The sequence below is a fragment of the Jaculus jaculus genome, chromosome 15 (assembly GCF_020740685.1).
Source record: "Jaculus jaculus isolate mJacJac1 chromosome 15, mJacJac1.mat.Y.cur, whole genome shotgun sequence".
Lineage (NCBI taxonomy): Eukaryota > Metazoa > Chordata > Mammalia > Rodentia > Dipodidae > Jaculus > Jaculus jaculus.
The window spans coordinates 34,796,154-34,818,980 of record NC_059116.1 but is presented as its reverse complement, the minus strand read 5'-3'; the positions used below and the strand labels follow the sequence as shown (position 1 = coordinate 34,818,980).

Sequence of the window (22,827 nt, the reverse complement as noted above, 5' to 3'; positions counted from 1 at the left end):
GGCTGGCAAGGAGGGGTCGCTGCAGCCCTCCTGGGGGAGCCTTACTGGTTGAAGCAGTGGGCAGCAGATAATAGCCAGCGGTCGCCCACCACAGTGGCTCCACAGAAGTGCCTGGAACCTTCCTTCAGGCTGACCTGCCAGGGTACCTCCCCAGACACGGCACTGTGTCCGCCCACGATGCGGGTGGGCTTCTCCATCACGGGCCTGGCCCCACATTCTGCAAGGGGACAAGAGAATGGCAACAGGGCATCTTCGCCAGCTCAGGATTCCAGCATCCTGGGCGCCCAGGGATCCCCATTGTGCGATGCTTTGTCTACTGCTGGGTACGAGTGGGAAAGAGGGACATAACGTGACAGGTTAGTCAGCCCACTCAGAGTAGACTCATGGGCCCCCCAAAGCCACCTTCCTCAGCCACACATGGTGGCACATGCTTGTTACCTCAACACTCAGGAGACTGAGGCAGAAGGATGGCTGTGTGGGAGTTTGAGTTTAGCCTAGGCTGCAGAGTGAGACCCTGTCTGAGAAGAAAGAAAAGGAAGGGAGGGAGGGAAAGAGGGAGGGAAGAAAGGAAAGGGAGGAAGGAGAGAAAGAAACAGGACCAGCCATACTAATGGCATAGGCTTGAAACAAAAGCCAAATCAACAATGAATTCCAGAGCCAGGCATGGTGGCGCACACCTTTAATCCCAGGCATGAAGGCAGAAGTAGGAGGATTGCCATGAGTTCTAGGCCACCCTGAGACTACACAGTTAATTTCAGGTCAGCTAGAGTTAAGAGTGAGACCCTACCTTGAAAAATAAAACAAAAAGCCAAATCACACTGAAAAAAACATAATCAAGAAGCCAATTCAAACGTTTTTTTTTCCCAGAAATAAGGTTTTAAAAAAAGTTGATCAAATATATATGAGTGTGCATGTTTAATTCTAAGGATCGTTTCCTAGCCAGGCCTGGTGACGCATGCCTTTAATCCCAGCACTTGGGAGGCAGAGGTAGGAGGATAGCTATGAGTTGGAGGCTACCCTGAGACTACATAGTGAATTCCAGGTCAGCCTGAGCTACAGTGAGACCCTACCTAGAAAAACCAAAAAAAAAAAAAGAAAGAAAGAAAGAAAGAAAAGAAAAGAAAAGAAAAATTAAATATGTGTATCTGAAAGAACACCCAATTAGCCTTAGGTCCCAGCAGAGGCCGAAGGATTTCTGTGAGTTCCAGGTCAGCCTGGGCTAGAGTGAGACTCAAACAAACAAACAAACAAACAAACAGAAAAGGCAATCAGCTGGGCTCAGGCAATGGCTGAGTGATTAAATGCACTTGCTTACAAAGTCTAGGTTCAATTCCCAAGCCACCCACATAGAGCCAGGCACTGCCAGGCATGGTGGCACATGCCTTTAATTGCAGCCCTCAGGAGGCTGAGGTAGGAGGATCCCTATGAGTATGAGATCAGCCTGAGACTACATAGTGAATTCCAAGTCAGCTTGGGCTAGAGTGAGACCCTATCTCGAAAAACAACAAAAATGTAGCACAAGGCAAGGCGTGGTGGCACACACCTTTAATCCCAACACTTGGTGGACAGAGGAAGGAGGACCGCTGTGAGTTCGAGGCTACCCTGAGACTACATAGTGAATTCCAGGTCAGCCTGAGCGAGAGTGAGACCTCACCACAAACCGCCCTCCCCCCAAAAAAAAGCAGCACAAAGGGCTGGTGTTCATTTGCAGCAGCAAAAGGCCCCGGCACATTCCTACACACGCACGCATGCACGCACGCACACAAAGAATTCTTTTTTTTTTTTCAAGGTAGGGTCTCACTCTAGCCCAGGCTGACCTGGAATTAACTCTGTAGTCTCAGGGTGGCCTTGAACTCATGGCGATCCTCCTACCTCTGCCTCCCGAGTGCTGGGATTAAAGGCGTGTGCCACCACGCCCGGCAAGAAATAATTCTTTAACAAAGTCAATCACTAATCTCTTTCCCACTGAGCGCTTGGGAAAGCCATTCTTTGCAAGCCCGCACGCCCGCACAGGAGTGGCTGCCCTTCGCGCCTGCCTGGCCAGTACCTTGTGGTGGGGCCGCAGCGGTGGCAGAGTCAAGGGGCCCAGCAGTACTGGGGGCCTGTGTGAGTTTGGCGGGAGTGCTGAGTGCTGGGTTCTTGGGGCTGGTAGATAAGGAAGTGCTGGGGGTGGTGGTGGCAGGAGTCGCCGTGGGAGCCATAGGCATGCTGGCCATGCTGGTCACCTCCTGGATCCAGCCACACAGCCTTGTGACTCGCGCATAGACACCTGGCCGACGCGCTTCCGCACAGCCGATTCCCCAGCTCACGATGCCAGCCAGGAAGAATCTTCCAGAAGGCTCCTCACAGACGAGGGGACCTCCTGAGTCACCCTAGAAAACAGAGGTACACCTGGAGCATGGACTGGGGATCCCTGGCAGTAGATGGTACACAAGCCAGAGCTGCTGAGTCCAAAGTTGAACAGGACCCGGGTTCTTTTTTTTTTTTTTTCAAGGTAGGGACTCGCTCTGACCCAGGCTGTCCTACAATTCGCTCTGTAGTCTCAGGCTGGCTTTGAACTCACAGCAATCCTACCACCTCAGCCTTTAAAATTTTTTTTTTGTTTATTATTTATTTATTTGAGAGTGACAGAGAAAGGGGGGGGGGAGAGAGACAGAGAGAATGAGCATGCCAGGGCTCCCAGCCACTGCAAACGCACTCCAGATGTGTGTGCCCCCTTGTGCATCTGGCTAATGTGGGACCTGGGGAATCGAGCCTCGAACCGGGGTCCTTAGGCTTCACAGGCAAGCGCTTAACCACTAAGCCATCTCTCCAGCCCCCACCTCAGCCTTTAATCCCATCTGGAGGCAGAGGTAGGAGGATCACTGTGATTTCGAGGCCAGCCTGAGACTACAGAGTGAAATGCAGGCCTGTCTGGGCTAGAGCAAGACCATACCTCAAAAAACAAAACAAACAAAAAAATATAGGCAACAAACTGTATTAAAAGTAAGTAAATAAAAACAATAAAAATCAAGAACCAATTTCTAGCTGGGTGTGGTGGCACACAACTTTAATCCCAGCACTAGAGAGGCAGAGGTAGGAGGATCACCAGGAGTTCAAGGTCACCCTGAGACTACAGAGTAAATTCTAGGTCAGCCTGGGCTAGAGCGAGGCCCTACCTTGAAAAACCAAACAACAAAAAGATACAAAAAAAGCCCAGCATGGTGGCACATGCCTTTAATCCTAGCACTCTGGAGGCAGAAGGAGGAGGAGGATCACCATGAGTTCGAGTCCACCCTGAGACTACTTAGTGAATTCCATGTCAGTCTGGGCTAGAGTGAGACCCTACCTCAAAAATAAAAAAACAACTTCCATAAAATAGACACTTGTTTAAGAAACAGCCACATTTGCCCAAAATATGTTTGGCTTCTTGACACAGGGGCTTGCTATGAGCCCAGGCTAGACCTAAACTCATGGCTATCCTCCTGACCAAACTTCCCTAGTGCTGGGATTACAGACGTGTGTCACCATACCTAGCAGAACTCATCACTTGATTTTTAAAATTTTTATTTATTTGCACATATGTGTGCGCATTTGGTTGTATGTATGGTACATCTTGCCACTGCAGATGAATGCCAGACACTCACGCCCTTTTTTCTGTCTGATTTATGTGAGCAGCTTGGGAACTGAACCCAGGTTGACAGGCTTTGCAAGAAAGTGCCTTTAACTCCTGAGCCATCTCCTCAGCCCTAGCTTAATTTTTTTCTTCTCTTTTTGGCTTTTCGTGGTAGGGTGTCACTCTAGCCCAGGCTGACCTGGAATTCACTATGTAGTCTCAGGGTGGCCTCAGACTCACAGTGATCCTCCTACCTCTGTCTCCTGAGTGCTTGGATTAAAGGTTTGTGCCACCACACCCAGCTTAATTTTAATTTTTTTTTTTTTTTTGTTTTTTTGGGGTAGGGTCTCACTATGGTCCAGGCTGACCTGGAATTAACTCTGTCATCTCAGTGTGGCCTTGAACTCATGGCAATCCTCCTACCTCTGCCTCCCAAGTGCTGGGATTAAAGGCGTGCGCCACCACGCCCGGCTAATTTTTAATTAATTAATTTTTTGAAATATTTTTGTTTATAAGAATAAGAGACAGTGTTGGCCAGGGAGGTCCCTGATGCCCCCAGAACATTATAGGCCATTGCTGAAGCCCTTGGTTTCCCACCAGTAATAGATGGTAAGACCCTATTGCTGAAGACTCCACATACTTGGGCTGCAAGGCCATTGAGAAATCCTGCTGGAACTGAGGTAATAACCTCCTCCATGTAGACCAGCTGGCAGAAAGCTGGAAGAAGCCATTCTGAATGCAGTTCAATGAAGGAGAGAGAAATCACTAGTTAAGATATTCAACAGTGGACACTGCAAGCCTTATAATTGGCCAGCCAGGCCAAATGAGCCAATGGGTGCAATTGTGGCCCATCTGTCATGGTAGAAAACAACTGCCCTCTATTTGGACTGGAGGCCAGCTCCATGGGACAGAATATATCCCTGATACTGAAAACCTACAACAGGGGTAGTCATGAGCCCTAGGGGTGTAACATCTGCTGCTGTCTGGTTAAATGTATATACTATGCTCATCAAACTGCCCAGTACACACTTCTCTTAATGTTCATACCCTTATATTAATGCTACTCTCACTTTTGGTAGAGAACCTTCTCTTTTCAGATGGCAGTGACCTTGGGATGACTCAGAAGGCATCATGGTGCTGGGAAGAAGTGACAGGAGTGATCAGCACTGAAATATCTCTATCACACCTTCCATGGCTCAGGGTCCATTGTGGAAGAGGTGGCCGAAAGAATGTAGGAGCCAAAGGAAGGGTAGGACTCCTTACAATGTGCTCCTCCAGACACAAAATGGCCTGGATATCCATGACCTCACAGTGCCTGACACTACCTACACAAGACCATCATAAGAGGAGGAAAAGATGATGACATCAAAATAAAAGAGAGACTGATTGAGAAGGGGAGGGGCTATGATGGAGAGTGGAGTTTCAAAGGAGAAAGTGGAGGGGGGGAGGGAGGGAAGGCATTACCATGGGATATTTTTTATAATCATGGAAGTTGCTAATAAAAAAATTAAAAAAAAAAACAAAACAGACTGACAGGGAGAGAGAGAGAAAAACGAGAGAGAGGGAGACAAGAGAGAGAATGGGTGTGCCAGGACCTCTAGCCATTGCAAATGAACCCCAGATACATGCACCACTTGTATATCTGGCTCACGTGGGTAGTAGGGAATCAAACCTGGGTCCTTTGGCTTTGCAGGCAAGTGTGTTAACAGATAAGCATTTATCCAGCTCTAGTTTTAATTAATTTACTTTTTATTTTAATTTTTGGTTTTTGAAGGTAGGGTCTCACTCTAGCCCAAGCTGATCTGGAATTCACTATGTAGTCTCAGGGTGGCCTAGAACTCATGATGATCCTCCTCCCTCTGCTTCCCGAGTTCTGGGATTAAAAGCGTGCACCGCCACACCCGGCTCCAACCCTAGTTTTATTTATTATTATTATTATTTTTAGTTTTATTTTTTTCCAGGCAGGGTCTCACTTTAGCCCAGGCTGACCTAAAACTCACTCTGTAGCCTCAGGCTCCCTAGTTTAATTTTTGTGTGTGCTGGGGATTAATTTAAAGCCTGAATGCTAGGCCAGTGCTCTGCACTAAGCCATATCCCTAGACTAAAATAATTCACTTTAAAGTGACTCCTGGACAGGGTCTATCTGTCAGCGGATTCTTTTTTTGTCTAGATAAGCTTGTGGAGATGGGATGGGGGACAACAGGGCAAAAATTTGGGGACTAACCTGGCAGGAATCCACCTTTCCATCCATGTAGCCAGCACACACCATCCTGTCGGTGAGCGAGTGACCATACAGGCCAGCACACACGCTCTGGTCCAACAGCTCCACGGTTGCTTTCTGGAGTACCTCCGGCTTGACCACTGTTCCACGGAGAGAGAAAAGCAGGGTGAGAGGGCTGGCGCGGCAGCAGCCACTCTGAATCAGGAGGCTAAAGACGGTTTCCTCTCAGCCTCAGGCTGCAGGTGCTTTCTTGCCCCCATCCTGACATCATTCTCCACGTGGACAGCTGAGAGTCTTTCTAAGCTCCCTTCCTCAAGAGCCTGCTCTGCCCTAGCCTCCCACATGCTCAGGCCCCAGTTCCAGATACATCCAAAGGTCAAGCTCAGCCTTAAATCGGCTGTACAGTAAGGAATCCCTAGAATCCACTAAGATGCAGTGTGGGGTCACATGACTATGAACTCAGCACTGGGGAGGTAGAGACAGGAAGATCGCAGGGGTTCACTGCCAGCCCTTCTAGCTGAGTGGGTGAGGCCTGACTTCAGAGGACCCTGTCTCAAAGAATGAGGTGGAGAAAGGCTAAGATGGGACAGTGTAGCCTATGAGCTGGCACACGCATGTGCACACCACATGCGTGGTTAGGAACTTGTAGATTTAGGGACATCTGGATGATGGCCTCAGTCCTTGCCCTAGTAGAGATGCCCAGTGCTTACGGACATCCTCCTTCAGGTAGCCCCAGCCCGAGATAAGGCACTTCTTGCCGGTCTGGAAGATGTGGCCAGCAGCTGGGAGGCAGGCCGGCTGGATGTAGCGTCCAAAGGGCAGCGGTTGCGCCAACTCCAGGACGGCCACGTCGAAGTCGGCCGTGTCTGCGTTGTACAAGGGGTGCTTGGCGATGCGTGCCACCCTGGCCCGCACAGCGCTGGCTTCCGAGCTGCTGAGGTGGGTGGTGCCCACGTAGGCCACCCACTCGGCTGGGTCCTGGAGTCTGCAGGAATCAAGACCAGGCTCAGAGGCCCGCTGAGAACAGGGCCCAAAGGGATGAGGCAGGCCAGGCTGTGACATATAAGGGGAGCTATGAACTCAATCAAGGACAGAAGTAAATGATATTGTCACTCAATGAGCACAGCGCAAACCTTGGGACCCAACTTTTTTTTTTTTTTTTTTTCAAGGTAGGGTCTCACTCTAGGCCAGGCTGACCTGAAATTTACTATGCAGTCTCAGGGTGGTCTTGAACTCATGCAATCCTCCTACCTCTGCCTCCCAAGTGCTGGAATTAAAGGCGTGTGCCACCTCGCCTGGCCCAAGACCCAATCTTTTTTTAAAATATTTTTTGTTCATTTTTATTTATTTGAGAGCGAGCAAGAGAGAAAGAGGCAGACAGACAGACAGAGAGAATGGGCGCCTCCAGCCACTGCATATGAATTCCATATGCGTGCGCCCCTTGTGCATCTGGCTAATGTGGGTCCTGGGGAATCGAGCCTCAAACCGGGGTCCTTAGGCTTCACAGGCAAGCACTTAACCGCTAAGCCATCTCTCCAGCCCAAGACCCAATCTTTTAAACAAGACAAGATTCAAAGCTTGAATTCAAAGGTGTTGGTGGTTGCACCTGTCACTGGCTACAGAGTGATAAATTCTAGGTCATCCAGGGCTACAGTGAGAACCTGCCTCAAAAAAGCAAGTAAAGGGGGCTGAAGAGATGGCTTAGCAGTTAAGGCCCTTGCTGGCAAAGCCAAAGGACCCAGGTTCAATTCCCCACTATCCATGTAAACCACATGGACAAGGCAGGTCCCATGTAAACCAGACTCACAAAGGTGAGGTAAGCACAAGGTTGCACATGCCCACTAGATGGCACAAGCATCTGGAATTCAACTGTAATGGCTGAGGCCCTGGTATGCCAATACTCTCTCTCTCTCTCTAAAAAATAAAAAATTTAAAAAAATAAGGTGAGGAGGTAATATGATGGAGAATGGAACTTCAAAGGGGAAAATGTTGGGGGGGAGGGAGGGAATTACGATGGGATTTTTTTTATAATCATGGAAAATGCTAATAAAAAAATAAAAATAAAACATAAACCAAACGCAAAAATGGTATTAGAACAAAATAATAATAATAAAGTTGTTATAATAATAAATAACAAAGTTGTAATAACAAAAAAAATTAAATAAGGGCTGGAGAGATGGCTTAGTGGTTAAGGCACTTGCTTACAAAGCCTAAGGACTCATGTTCAAGTCTCCAGGTCCCACATAAGCCAGATGCACAGTGATGCAAACACACAGTGTTGCACATGCACACAAGAGGCCACAGCGTGTGCAGTTTGTTTACAGCAGCTGCAGGGCTTGGCATTCCCATTCTCTCTCTCTCTCTGCCTCTTTTTCTCTCTCTCAAATAAAAAAATAAAAATTAAGGGGCTGGAGTTGTGGGTTAGTAGTTAAGGCGCTTGCCTGCAAAGCCAAAGGACCCAGGTTCAACTCCCCAATATCCACATAAGCCAGATGCACAAGGGGGCAGACGCATCTGTAGTTTGTTAGCAGTAGCTGGAGGCCCTGTATGCTCATTCTCTCTTTCTCTCCCCTGCCTATTTCTCTCTCTCTCAAATAAATAAAAATAAAAAATTTAAAAAGCAAATAAGCTAGATATGGTGGCACCCGCCTTAGATCCCGGCACTCAGGAGGCAGAGGTAGGTGGATCACTATGAGATCCAGGCCACCCTGAGACTACATAGTGAATTCCAGATGAGCCTGGGCTAGAGAGTGAGACCCTACCTCAAACAAACAGAATCATCCGGGCCTGGTGGAGCATGTCTTTAATCCCTGTACTAGGGAGGCAGAGGTAGGAGGTTCGTTGTGAGTTCGAGTCCAGCCTGGGGCTACAGAAAGAGTCCCAGGTCAGCCTGGGCCACACCAAGACCCTACCTCAAAATAAATAAATACATAAATATCCAAATGAATGCAGAATGTGTCATGGTAGTACACATCTGTAGTTCTAGTTCTCAGAAGACTGAGGTAGGAGGACCGTGAGGTCAAGGCCAGCCTTGGCTGCAGAGAGACACCCTATGTCAAAGAAAAAATAGTAGTATGTTAAAATAATGAGTGTGGGGCTGGAGAGATAGCTTAGCGGTTAAGCGCTTGTCTGTGAAGACTAAGGACCCCGGTTCAAGGCTCGATTCCCCAGGACCCACGTTAGCCAGATGCACAAGGGGGCGCACGCATCTGGAGCGCACGCATCTGGAGCTCATTTGCAGTGGCTGGAGACCCTGGCATGCCCATTCTCTTTCTCTGCCTCTCTCTCTCTCTGTTGCTCTCAAATAAATAAAATAAAAACAACAACAAAAAAACTAAAAATAATGAGTGCAAAGCTGTACATGGTGGCACATGCCTTTAATCCCAGCACTCAGGAGACTGAGGTAGAAGGATCGCAGAGAGTTGGAGGTCATCCTGAGACTACGTAGTGAATTCCAGGTCGGCCTGGGCTAGAGGGAGACCCTACCTTGGAAAACAACAACAAAAAAAGTGTGTTCATCACAAAAACAAGGTAAAGAAAGAAGGAGGGAGGAAGTAGCGAGGGAGGAAAGGAAGGAAGGAGATGGCAAAAGGGAGAGAAGAGAAAAATACAGTTCTGGGAATTTAAGAGAACTGAGTACAGGCGGAAGGCGGCGGGCCGGGCCTGAGCCGCAGGGTTGCAGGGTCATAGCATCCCGGTTCCATGGGACTCACTCATTGAAGCAGTGGGCAGCAGACACCAGCCACCTGGCTCCGATGATGGTGGCCCCACAGAAGTGCTCCTCGTTCTCACGAAGGCTGACCTGCCAGGGGAACTCCCCAGGAGCCGCCTCCACACCCCCCACGATCCTGCCCGCTGTCCTCCAGGCCGGCTGCAACCCGCAGTCTGCAAGACACAATGTCACCAGCCAGGGACTCTGGGGCCGCAGAGCCTGGGCCTGAATACCCCGTTGTACAGTCTGTCACTCATCACTGGACTTCAACCTGGTTTCCCACTTCTCCAAGGTCTCCTGTTTCTCCTTCAGCGTCTCTGACCTCAACAAGCCACAGATGTCAGACAACCAAGGTCACACACAGGAGGTAGTCTAGACAAGGCCCTTGAGCGTGCAAGTCACTTGACTTTCACATTCTGCTCTTGTCAGTTTAAAAAAGTTTTTTTTTTTTTTTTAAACATTTATTTTTTTATTTGAGAGGGGGAGAGAGAGAAAGAGGCAGACAGAAAGGAAGCAAATGGGTGCACCAGGGCTGCTTCAAATAAACTCCAAATGCATGCGACACCTTGTACATCTGGCTTACATGGGGAATCAAACCTCATGGCTTTCAGACAAGCACCTTAACCACTAAGCCATCTCTCCAGCCCTCTATTGATGATTTTTATTTGAAATTTTTTTTTTTTGAGGTAGGGTCTCAATCTAGCCCAGGTTGACCTGGAACTCACAGAGCTCCTCCTACCTCTGCCTCCCTGGTGCCTAGATTAAAGGTGTGTGCCATCACACGTGGTTTCTTTTATTTATTTATTTAGAGACAGAGTCTCACTACCACCCAAGCCGACCTGGAATTCACGATCCTCCTGCCTCAGCTGAGAGCTGGGATTATAAGCATGCATTGCTGAGTCTGACATGGCTGGTCTTTTAAGTCTTTTGGTCAAAATTATTAAAAAAAATTATACTGTTAGGACAAGTGTGATGGTGCACACCTTTAATGCCAGCATTTGGGAGGCAGAGGTAGGAGGATCACTTCAAGTTTAAGGTCACCCACCCTGAGACTACAGAGTGAATCCCAGGTCAGCCTGGGCTAGAGCGAGACTCTACCTTGAAAACCCAAAACAAAACAAAACCAATAAATAAATAAACTGAAAATGACAAAGTTTCCCATTCTTCTTTTCAAATATTTACACACCTGTTATTACCTGTTTTTTTTTTTTTTTTTTTATCTGATTGCATGGGCTGAGATTGCTAGAACAATATTGATTATTTGTACAGCCTCTGTCCACTCTTCATACTCAGACCTTTTAGGCAGCCCCTTGTCTGTGGGAGGACAGAGCTCCTGGCTCCCTGCAGGGTGGGGAGGACCCTATTCTCATTGATTTACTCTCCACCTCGCTGAGGAGCATTCACTCACTTGCTTCTGTACACACTACAATCCACTCCCTCCTTATAGCTGGTTACATTCACTGCGAGCCAGAGAGCAGAGCCAGCAGCCAGCCCTGAGAGGGGACACAGGCCCAGTTCAGGCCACAGGGGTAGACTGACCACAGTGTGCCTCGTCTGATCCATCCGGACAGTCTGGCCTGTCGTCACACTCTGGGTTCTCTTTGATCACACACTGGCTGTTCCGACAGGAAAAGGAGTTTCCTGGACAGTGACCTGAAGACAGAGAAGGACTGAGTTCATGGTCTTTCTCCCTCAGAGCCATAGCGAGATACAGGGGTCCACCTGGAACCCCATGGCATGGGAAACCTCTTAGCCATTCCTTCCTCCACCTCTGAATAGCCAACGATTTTCTTGGAATTAGTGCAGATACAGAAGTTAAGAACATCAGTGTGGGGCTGGAGAGATGGTACAGCGGTTAAAGGCACTTGCTTACAAAGTCTGACAGCTTGGGCTTAATTTCCCACCGAGTGCTGGGATTAAAGGCGTGTGCCACCATGCCCAGCTTAATTTAAAATTTTTATTTGAGCACTCGGAAGGCAGAGGTAGGAGGATCACTATGAGTTCAAAGCCAGTCTAAGACTACAGAGTGAGTTCCAGGTCATCCAGGACTAGAATGAGACTCTACCTCAAAAAACCAAAAAAAAAAAAAAAAGAGGGCTGGAGAGATGGCTTAGTGGTTAAGCACTTGCCTGTGAAGCCTAAAGACCCCGGTTCGAGGCTCGATTCTCCAGGACCCACATTAGCCAGATGCACAAGGGGGCGCATGTGTCTGGAGTTCGTTTGCAGTGGCTGGAGGCCCTGGCGCGCCCATTCTCTCTATCTGCCTCTTTCTCTCTGTCATTCTCAAATAAATAAACAAATAAATAAATGAACAACAACAACAACAAAAAGAGCCTGAGTGGTGACCTGAGGTCGGAAGTCCCCACTCAGAGCTCACTCTGCTGTTTTGTGAAGTGCCACAGAGTCTGGTCACCCCAGTTCACAATCCATTGCTCCTTGACTATGTAAAATCCCCAAACCTCAACTTCAGAGAGGCAGGGTTGGATCTGGACTCTTCAACCACCCCTAGTCACCTCACAAATCAACGATCTCTTACAGGACAGACCTAATCCTAGCTGACCCTGGTTGCCTAGTCCTACCCGAGAAGTCGCCTTAGAGACATCTGTACACCTCCTCTCTCTCTGGGCCCCAGACCAGCCCTGCTGTGCCCCTGGGTAGCCACGTGTGGCATGGCGCTTCTCCAGTGGCAAACTATAAACCTTACATTTCCTTAAAATGAACTGTCTCAAGGTCAGCACGTGGGCAGGAAAGAGCATGTCCAGTGCAGTTCTGCTTGATGGAAGCCCTATGGAAGAGAAGTGCATTGCTGCTCTCTCCTGCGCCTCTGGCCGCCTTGTCTGGTAAGCTGTGACACCTCCTCCCATTGCACAGAAAGCCCAGGTAAGGTCTGTGGCTACGTTGTTTTGTTTTGGTTTTTGTGAAGTAAGGTCTCACTCTAGTCCAGGCTGACCTGGAATTCACTCTGTAGTGTCAGGGTGACCTTGAACTCATGGTGATCCTCCTACCTCTGCCTCCCAAGTGCTGGGATTAAAGGTGTGTGCCGCCATGCCTGGCTTACATTATTATTATCATTAAATTATTTTATTCATTTGTATGTGTGTCAGAGAGAGAAATGGGCACGCCAGGGCCCCTAGGCCACTGCAAATGAACTCCAGTCGCATGTACCACCTTGTACATCTGGCTTACATGGGTACTGGGGAATCGAACCTGGGTTTTTAGGCTTTGCAGGCAAGCGCCTTAACTGTAAAGTCATCTCTCCAGCCCTCATGGTTTTTTTGGGGGGGAGGCAAGGTCTCACTCTCACCCGGGCTGGACTCAGTGATCCTCCTGTCTCAGCTTCCCAAGAGCCACCATGCCCACCTTTTGTTTGAACATTAGCCACTGGCTGGCCTGGAGAGTGGGTGCGACACATGCTGATCACAAGCGACATGCCTGTCTGCCAGCTCCGACCAAGGCCAGTGAACAGGGAGCAAACTCAAGCTTTTTTGTTTGTTTGTTTTGTTTTTTATAATTCAGGGTCCGTTTGGGCTCTGTGGACACAGGGCCAGGTTGACTTATTCTATGGGGCATCCTGGGCTGGGTAGTGTGCTGAACAGTGTCCCCAGCCTCCATTCACACCAAGCCAGGAGCTCCCCAAATATGACTTATTTTGTTGGGACTATTTTGCATGTGTGTAGCGTACATGTTCGTGTGTGGGGGCATGTGTGTGTGCATAGGGAAGTTAATCCAGGTTATTAGGCTTTGCAGGCTATTGACTTAACCACTGAGCAATCTGTCCAGTCACTGTTGTTGAGTTTTACAACAGGGTTTCACTGTAGCCTAGGCTTGACTCATACTCACAGTAATCCCCCTGCCTCAGCTTCCCATCTATTATTCTCAAAAATAAACTCATATAACATTCCTTCACTGCCATGGTTGGCTGTGGATAAGGCTGGGTGTCCTTCTAAATTCTCTACTCACCAGGGCTTCATCTCTGTCTCCCTGAGAAAGCTAGAGCCTGAAGCAATCAGCTTCCTAGAAAGAAGTTCAAGAGAACTTCTACTGACCCCAGCGAGCTGGTGCTGGACCCCAAATCCTACCTGATTTGAAGTCTCTCTCCATCTCTGGTCCTTTACGTCTTCCTGAAACAAAACAAAGACAAAAGAACTCAAAATCAGCTCAATGTGATTGCATGCTCCTGTCATTCTATCCCTCAGAAGGCTAAGGCAGGAGGGATTACAACGTAAGATCTATGTCCCTCTTCATCTCCCCAAGCCAGTGACTAAAATTTTAGCTGAAGTCAGTTCAGACATGGTCACATGAAGTACTCGGCCTCTTTGGGCCACAGGCACGCCCCGGAGGTAGGACATTCTTATTCCTGAAGACAGTTGTAGAAGAAAACATTGGGACTGGAGAGATGGCTTAGCAGTTAAGACACTTCCCTGAAAAGCTTAAGGACCCAGGTTCGCTTCCCCAGTACCTACATAAAGCCAGATGCACAAAGTGACACATACATCTAGAGTTTGTTTGTAGTGGCTAGGGACCGGGGCACACCCATTCTCTCTGTCTTACGTCTATCTCTCTTTGCTTACAAATGAATTTCATGTGTGTGTGTGTGTGTATAAAAGAGCCAGGTGTGGTAGTGCATGTCTTTAGTTCCTTTAATCCCAGCACTCGTGAGACAGAGGTAGGAGGATTGCTGTGAGTTTGAGGCCAGCCTGAGATTGCAGAATGAGTTCCAGAACAGCCTGGGATAGAGGGAGACTCTACCTTGGGAAAAAATAATAAAAAAAGAAAACATTTATGTGCCAGGGTTAATGGGTAACAAGATATAGTTGACAAGTCTTTTATCGTGAGGGTTTTTATGTGTGTGTGCTGAACTGAACACAGGGCTTTGCCTATGTTAAGCAGGTGTTCTACCCAAGCTACAATCCCAGCCCTGATGTCTATATCTACTTTCTTTTTCTTTTTCTTTTCTTTTATTTTAATTTTTATTAGCATTTTCCATGATTATAAAAAAATCCCGTGTTAATTCCCTCTCTTTTTTTTTATTATTTATTTATTAGAGACAGAGAGAGGGAAAGAGAGAGAGGGAGGGAGGGAGAATGGGCGTGTCAAGGCCTCTAGCCACTGCAAACGAACGCCAGACGCCTGCACCACCATGTGCATCTGGCTTACGTGGGACTGGAGCATCTAACCTGGGTCTTTAGGCTTCGCAGGCGTGTGCCTTAACTACTAAGCCATCTCTCCAGCCCTGTTTTGTTTTGGTTTTTGTTTTTCAAGATAGGGTCTCGCTCTAGCTCAGGTTGACCTGAAATTTACTACGTAGTCTCAGGGTGGCCTTGAACTACATTTTTTTTTTTGGTTCTATATTTTTTTGAGACAGAATCTAGCTATGTTGCCCTTTCTGCCTCTTGAGTAGCTGAGACAAAGACACGTGGTGATTGTAGCTGAAATGCTCTTGGGTTATTTTTTGGTTTTTCAAGGTAGGGTCTCACTGTAGTCCAGGCTGACCTGGAATTCACTATGTAATCTCAGGGTGGCCTCCAACTCTTGGCGATCCTCCTACCTCTGCCTCCCAAGTGCTGGGATTAAAGGCATGCGTCACCAGGCCTGGCTAAAACTATATTTTTTATATTTATTTTTTATTTATTTATTTGAGAGAAAATGAGGAAGAGAGAGACAGTGAGCACACCAGGGCCTCCAGCCACTACAAACGAACTCCAGATGCATGTGCCACTTTCTGCATCTGGCTAACATGGATCCTGGGGAATCAAACCTAGGTCCTTTGCAGACAAGGGCCTTAACTCCTAAGCCATCTCTCCAGCTCCCCCCAATTTTTTTTAAACAATTTTTTTAAACAGGCTTAATTCACTTTTATTTTTCTGTATAAAAACCCTATGTAAGCCAGGCATGGCCAGCACTGGGGAAGCAGAGGTAGGAGGATCGCTGTGAGTTTAAGGCCATCCTGAGACTACATAGTGAATTCCAGGTCAGCCTGGACTACAGTGAGACCCTACCTTGAAAGAAACAAAAAATATAAGCCCCACCACCTCAGCTGACCACAGCCCACCACTGTGGCCTCTCCATGGAAGCCACGAAGGCCTCCCAGGCCCGGGCTCTAGTCCTTTGGGCTTTCCCACTGCACTGGTGTGTTTGGTATTTTCCAAATATTTGTATTGTATTTATTTGAGAGAGAGAGAGCGATAAAGGCATGCTAGGGCTTCTTGCCACTGCAAATGAACTCCATACACATGCACTGCTTTGTGCCTCTGACTTTACATGGGTACTGGGGAATTGAACGTGGGCTGATAGGCTTTGCAGTCAAGCCCCTTTAATTGCTGAGCATCCTTCCAGCCACCTTCCTTCTCCCTGCCCCGTTTTTCCTTTTATCTTTGTTGTTGTTTTGTTTTGAGGCAGTCTCACTCTACCTCAGGCAGTTAGGTAGGACAGAGAGGGAGAAAGTACCAGAGAGAGAGAGAGAGAGAGAGAGAGAGAGAGCGCGCGCGAGCGCGCGCCTTCAGCCCCCACAAACAAACTCTAGATTCATGAGCCAGCTTGTGTATCTGGATTGCTAGGATCATGGGGAAGCCAACCTGGGTCCTTAGGCTTTTCAGGGAAGAACCTTAACCGCTAAGCCATCTCTCCAGCCTGTTGACTGTTATTATTTATTTGCACATGTGTCCCCACAAACTCCTCCAGCTGCTGCAAACACCAGATGCTTATGTTGCACCTATGTGGGTGTCTGGGGAATTGAACTCAAGCAAGCAACTTTAGTTCTGTTTTTCTTTTTGTTGCTGCTGCTGTTGTTTTGTTTTGTTTTTGAGGTAGGGTCTCACTCTAGCCCAGACTGACCTGGAATTCACTATGTAGTCTCAGGGTGGCCTCCAACTCATGGTGATCCTCCTACCTCTGCCTCCCAAGTGCTGGGATTAAAGACATGGGACACAAGCCCCGTGTACGGTTTTTTCTTTTTTTCTTTTTGGTTCTTGGTGGTGGTTGTTTTTTGGTGCTGTTGGTGAACAAACCTAGTACCTTGTGTAGTTTTTAAGTCTTTTTTGTTTTTTCCTTCAATGTAAGAGTCTAGGCCTAGCCCAGGCTGGCTTGGAATTCACTATGTAGTCTCAGGGTGGCCTTGAATTTATGGCAATCCACCTCTCTCTGCCGCCTGAGTACTGGGGTTAGAAGTTTGAGCTCAAGCTTTTTTAAAAAAAATATTTATTTTTATTTATTTAAGAGAAATAGGCAGGGAGAGAGAGAGGAGGAGAGAGAGAAAGAGAGAGAATAAGTGCACCTGGACCTCCAACCATGGCAAATGAACTCCAGATGCCTGCATCCCCTTTTGCATCTGGCTTAGGTGGGTCCTTTGGCTTTGCAGGCAAGTGCTTGAACCTCTAAGCCCTCTCTCCAGCCCTGATCTCAAGCTTTTTAACTAGAAAACAGTCAGAACCAGTCTGCAGTTCACTTCTCAGTCATGACCTGGAGTTGCAAGGCACATGATTAATTCAGTCTGTTTCTTGGCATTTAAAATATTTACTTATTTATTTAAGGAAGAGCATGTGTGTTTATGGGCACACAAGGGCCCTTTGCCACTGCAAATGAACTCCAGATGCCCATATCACTTTGTACCTCTGGTTCATATGGGCACTAGGGAATCAAAACCAGGCCTTTAAGTGCTGAGCCATCTCACAGCCCCATTTTTTGGCTTTTTCAAACACATTCTTACTGTTGCTGGCCTCAAACTTGTAGAATCAAAAAATGCCAATTTCTCAGCCTCCGAGTAGCTGGCACAACAGACATGTGGCCTTGTGCATGGGTTAAACACATGGTGCCATCTCTCCACAGGTGATCTGATAATCGAGACATTTTGGTGAGTGACTGGGGGAACAGTGATGCATACAGAGTAAAAACACTAGAAATAAGACTTGTTCACATCCCAGGGGAGACAGAACAAGATTTTATCACACTCACAGAATGAGTTCAATTTAGAATGTATCAACTATTTCTGAAACTTTCCTTTTAATCCTTTGGGATCACAGGGGACCAGGGGTGAGGAACAGCAAAGATCAAGTGTCTTCATGCTGAACCCTTCCATAAAGAGATGGCCACCCACGCATGGTCCATGTCACTGAAGATGAAGGGAGGAAGAGGTGGTGTGTCTTTCCACACAGCAAGGAAATCACTGAAAACCTGGCATTTCATGCAATTTGGAGATCCCCTCCCACACGGGTCCTCCCAGCCTCTGACAGGCAGGCCCCACCACAAACTCACCTGTGAGCTCAGCTGACACAATGGTGCCATAGGAAGCCAGGGGGACACCATGGTCCTGCAGCCTTGCCCGGAGGCCCTGCCGCAAGAGGTTCTCCTCCACATCCAGATTCAGCAGCTGCAGGGCTTGCAGCAAAAAGTGTAATCGGAAATGCACCAGGATGCTGGAATTACCCTCTCTACAATCACAAGGAGAGGACCTTGAAAAAAGGGGGGTGGGGAGGTGGGGGGAGTGGTCCTGCTCTGCTAGAATTTTCCAGAAGGTTCTAGAACCTTCCAGAATGAATCAAAGGGTTCTGCATTCTTTCCAGAAGGTGCTGGAATCTTCTGGAATGTCCTAGAGTCTTTCAGCATCTACCAAGTTTCCTTCACCCCCACAGAGGCTCGAACTCACCTGTAACCAAGTATAGTGCATCCCACACAGCTTGCTTCTAGCTCTGTCTTCCAGAAACTACTTACAAACTACAACAGAAACAAGACAGTGGCATGGGCTGAGGCCCGCAGCAAGGACAGTGTGATCAAAGAACCATGGATGGGATGGCCAAGGGGCATTTGGGGGTTATTTGTATAAACAATACTGTTTGCCAACAAATGAATAAACACTGTGGTCAATGTAGACAGTAGACTATGACTGAACTATGAAAAGGTTTGATAAATCCCTCTTCTGGGTCAGATCCCAAAGGATCACAAACAACAGTTACATGCACAGTTATAGCTCACAACAGCCAAGAGTAGAGAGAGAGCAAGACGAGGGTGGACGGACAGATGGATGAAGGAATGGGTGGATGGTAGAAGGGGAGGATGTATGTACAGAAACACACAAGCTGGATAGAGCGTGACAGCTGTGAACACAACACTGTCACACTCCACGAGGGACCACAAGGATGTCCTCCCTGAGCCAGACACAAGCGGCCACACAGTATGGGACTCCATGACAGGAAACGTCCAGCACAGGAGAAGTTCATCCAAGGTCAGGCGTGTTGGTAACTCCTTCAGCAAATGGAACCTAGTTTACCTAAGTGGATTCTCCCCTGGCCCAGAGCCTGGCCACCCCAAGCCTCTTTGGTCCATCCTGAAAGCTGTGGCCTCCCCTCCCTCAGGCCTCACCAAATCCTGCAGCACAGGCGTAAGAGCTTGGTAGTAGCTGGAGGTCTCCCACTGCAGGGCGCTGGCAAAGGGGACACCCCGCAGCTCCACAAGGTGCTCCACCTGGACTCCCTGTGTAGAGAGGAAGGCTGGGGCGAGACCAGGCCCATGAGAGAGCCCCCGCGGCCTGCAGAAACCCTCCCATGCAAGTGACATGACTTCCCATAAGTGTATCACCTCTCCAAAGCACGTTGCCACCAGGATGGACTCCAGGGTCACCCCATGGGGCCCTCATACGGGACACAAGGCTGGTAAAGGCCTGGTAACCTCAGATGGCCCAAGGTGCTGCTTTGGGGAACTTGAGTCAATGGCATAATGGCTGAAAGACACTGAGCAGGCCTTGGACCTGTCCCCACCTTCTTTCTGGATAGAGGGCATCTATGACCATAGGGGACCTGAGCAAGTCAGGGGACCTCAGGACCTTTGCACAACTGCTCCTGGAGGCCACACTCCAGACAAATGTTTTCTTTTGCCTTTTCTTTATCTTTCCTTTCATTTTTTCCCCTTATTTCCTCTTATTTATCTGTTCATTTTTGGTTTTTTGAAGTAGGGTCTCACTGTAGCCCAGGCTGACCTGAAACTCACTATGTAGTCTTTTTTTTTTTTTTTTTTTTTTTTTTTTGGTTTTTCGAGGTAGGGTCTCACTCTAGCCCAGGCTGACCTGGAATTCACTATGTAGTCTCAGGGTGGCCTCGAGCTCACAGCAATCCTCCTACCAATGCCTCCTGAGTGCTGGGATTAAAGGCATGTGCCACCACGCCCAGCCCTTTTTTTTTTTTTTTTTAATGTGAGAGAGTAAGAGAGGTGGGGGGGAGAGAGAACAGGTGCACCAGGGCTTCCAGCCACTGTAATTGAACTCCAGATGCATGTGCCACCTTGTATGTATGTGCAAGCTTGCACACTTGTATCATTTTATGCATCTGGCTCACGTGGGACCTGGAGAGTCAAATATGAGTCCTTAGGCTTTGTAGGCAAGCACCTTAACCACTAAGACTTCTTTCCAGCGCTTGTTTTTATTTGAGGCAATATCAATAGACTGGCCTCTTATTTTATGGGAGAGGGAGTGAGGGAATTGGTGCACCAAAGCCTCCAGCCACTGTAATCAAGCTCCAGACATGTATGCCTCCTTGTGTGTATATGCGACCTTGTACATGTGTCTCCTTGTGCATCTGGCTTAATGGGATCTGGGGAGTCGAACATGGGTCCTTAGGCTTCATAGGCAAGTGCCTTAACCAGTAAGCCATCTCTCCAGTCCTATTGTTGTTTATTTATTTTGCAGGGGGGTCCCACTCTATCCAAAGCTGATCTGGAATTCATTCTGTAGCACAGGTTGACCTTGAACTCATGGTGATCCTCCTGCCACAGCCTGATGAGTGTTGGTAGTAAAAGTATGTGCCACCAGGCTGGAGAGATGGCTTAGCAGTTAAGCGCTTGCCTGTGAAGCTTAAGGACCCCGGTTTGAGGCTCATTTCCCCAGGACCCACGTTAGCCAGATGCACAAGGAGGCGCACACGTCTGGAGTTTGTGTGCAGTGGCTGGAAGCCTTGGCGCGCCCATTCTCTCTCTATCTGCCTCTGTCTCTCCTTCCCTCTCTGTCACCCTCAAATAAATAAAAATGAACAAAAAATACTTTAAAAATTATGTGCCACCATGTCTGGCTTTCTTTAGCTTTTGTGTTTGTTTATTTATTTATGAGATAGAGAGGGTGCGCCATGGCCTCTAGCCACTGCAAATGAACTCCAGACGCATATGCCACCATGTGCACCTGGATTATGTGGATACTGGAGTATTGAACCTGGATCCTTAGGCTTCACAGATAAATGCCTTAATCACTAAGCAAAATCTAAGAGGATATAAATAAATCATATGGAAATCTACTTTTTTGGACAGTGGAATACTCAGGAGCCATAGATTGTTACTAGAAAATTTCCAATGCCAGGGATGGGATACCTTCCACTGAGTTGTTGGCCAGGGAGGTCACTGATGCCCCCCACAACATTATAGGCCATTGCCGAGGCCCTTTGTTTCCCACCAGGAATAGATGGGAAGACCCTACTGCTGAAGACTCCACATACTTGGGCTGCAAGGCCACTGAGAAACCCTGCTGGGACTGAGCTGATAACCTCCTCCCTGTTGACCAGCTGAGAGAAAGCTGGAAAAAGCCATGCTGCATGCAGTTCAATGGGAGAGAGAAAATCACCAGTGAAGGTACTCAAATGAGCCAACTGGTGCAGTAGTGGCATGTCTGTTATGGGAGAAACCAATTGCCCTCTAATTTGACTGGAAGCCTGGTCCATGGGAGGGAATACTGAAAACCTGCAACAGGGGTAGTCATGAGCCTTAGGGGTGTAATGTCTGCTGCTATCTAGCTAAAAGTATATACCATCTCACCAAATTGCTCAGTAAACATTTCTGTTAACATTCATACTCATATATTAATGCTACTTTCACTTTTGGTTAGAGAACCTTCTCTTTTCAGATGGTAGTGACCTTGGGATGATTCAGAAGGCACCATGGTGCTGAGAAGAAGTGACAGAGAAGTATTCAGCACTAAAATATCTCTATCACACCTTCCAAGGCTCCGGGTCCATTGTGGAAGAAGTGGTGGAAAGAATGTACGTGCCAAAGGAAGGGTAGGACTCCTTACAAAGTGCTCCTCCAGGCACAATATGGCCCGGATATCCATGACCTCACAGTGCCTGACACTACCTACACAAGACCATCATAACAGGAGGAAAAGATCATGACATCAAAGTAAAAGAGACTGATTGAGAGGGGGAGGGGATATAACGGAGAGTGGAGTTTCAAAGGGGAAAGTGGGATGGGGGGAATTACCATGGGATATTGTTTACAATCATGGAAGTTGTTAATAAAAAAATAAAAAGAAAGACATTTTTCTTTGGTTTTTCAAGGTAGGGTCTTGCTCTAGCCCAGGCTGACCTGGAATTCACTATGTAGTCTCAGGCTGGCCTCAAACTTATGACAATCCTATTTCTGCCTCCAAAGTGCTGGGATTAAAGGCATGCACAACCATGACTGGCTTGTTTTTATTTTTTATTTATTTGAGAGAGAGAAAGAGAGAATGGGTGCTCCAGAGCCCCTTACTACTCCCTGCAAACAAACTCTAGATGCATGTGCCGCTTTATACATCTGGCTTTATGTGGGTACTGGGGAACCAAACTCAGGGTTTCAGGCTTTGTAAGCAAGTGCCTTTATTGGGCTGGAGAGATGGCTTAGTGGTTAAGCGCTTGCCTATGAAGCCTAAGGACCATGGTTCAAGGCACGATTCCCCAGGACCCATGTTAGCCAGATGCACAGGGGGCACACACATCTGGAGTTCGTTTGCAGTGGCAGGAAGCCCTGGCACGCTCATTCTCTCTCTCTCCCCCTCTGCCTCTTTCTCTCTCTGTCTGTCACTCTTAAATAAATAAAGGAAAAAAAAAAAAAGAAAGTGCCTTTATTAACCAGTGAGACATCTCTCTAGCCCCTCTCCTGTTTTTTTTTAATTATTTATTTAGAGAGAGTAAGGCGGGGGGGTAGATAGAGAGAATGGGCATGCCAGGGCATCCAGCCTCTGCAAACGAACTCCAGATGCATGGGCCCCCTTGTGCATGTGGCTCTACATGGACACTGAGAAATCAAACCTGGGTCCTTAGGCTTCACAATCAAGTGCCTTAACATCTAAGCCATCTCTTCAGCCCCTCCTTTTCTTTTTAAACTCAACATTCTGCAGCCCAGGCTGGCTTGGAACATTCAATCCTGAGCTTCCCTAGAGCTGGGTTGACAGGCCTGTGTTGTCATGTTAAGTCAAAAAAGAGTTTCAAGGGCTGGAATCCCAGCACTCAAGAGGCCGAGGTAGGAGGACCACTGTGAATTCAACTCCAGCCTGAGACTACATAGTCAGTT

General features: G+C 47.8%; 1 protein-coding gene across 1 annotated transcript in view; it reads right to left on the bottom strand.

Moving 5' to 3' along the window:
• Tmprss9 (transmembrane serine protease 9) overlaps positions 1-22,827 on the bottom strand; it is a 63,801-nt gene that overhangs the window by 8,625 nt on the left and 32,349 nt on the right. The window contains exons 3-12 of the mRNA XM_045135392.1: positions 18,883-19,010; positions 18,170-18,237; positions 17,779-17,954; positions 13,608-13,649; positions 11,068-11,181; positions 9,530-9,701; positions 6,527-6,801; positions 5,820-5,956; positions 2,048-2,372; positions 46-217 (exon numbers count right to left, since the gene is read on the bottom strand). Of these exons, the coding sequence (XP_044991327.1) occupies positions 46-217; positions 2,048-2,372; positions 5,820-5,956; positions 6,527-6,801; positions 9,530-9,701; positions 11,068-11,181; positions 13,608-13,649; positions 17,779-17,954; positions 18,170-18,237; positions 18,883-19,010 (1,609 nt within the window). The remainder of the gene's footprint in view (positions 1-45; positions 218-2,047; positions 2,373-5,819; positions 5,957-6,526; positions 6,802-9,529; positions 9,702-11,067; positions 11,182-13,607; positions 13,650-17,778; positions 17,955-18,169; positions 18,238-18,882; positions 19,011-22,827) is intronic.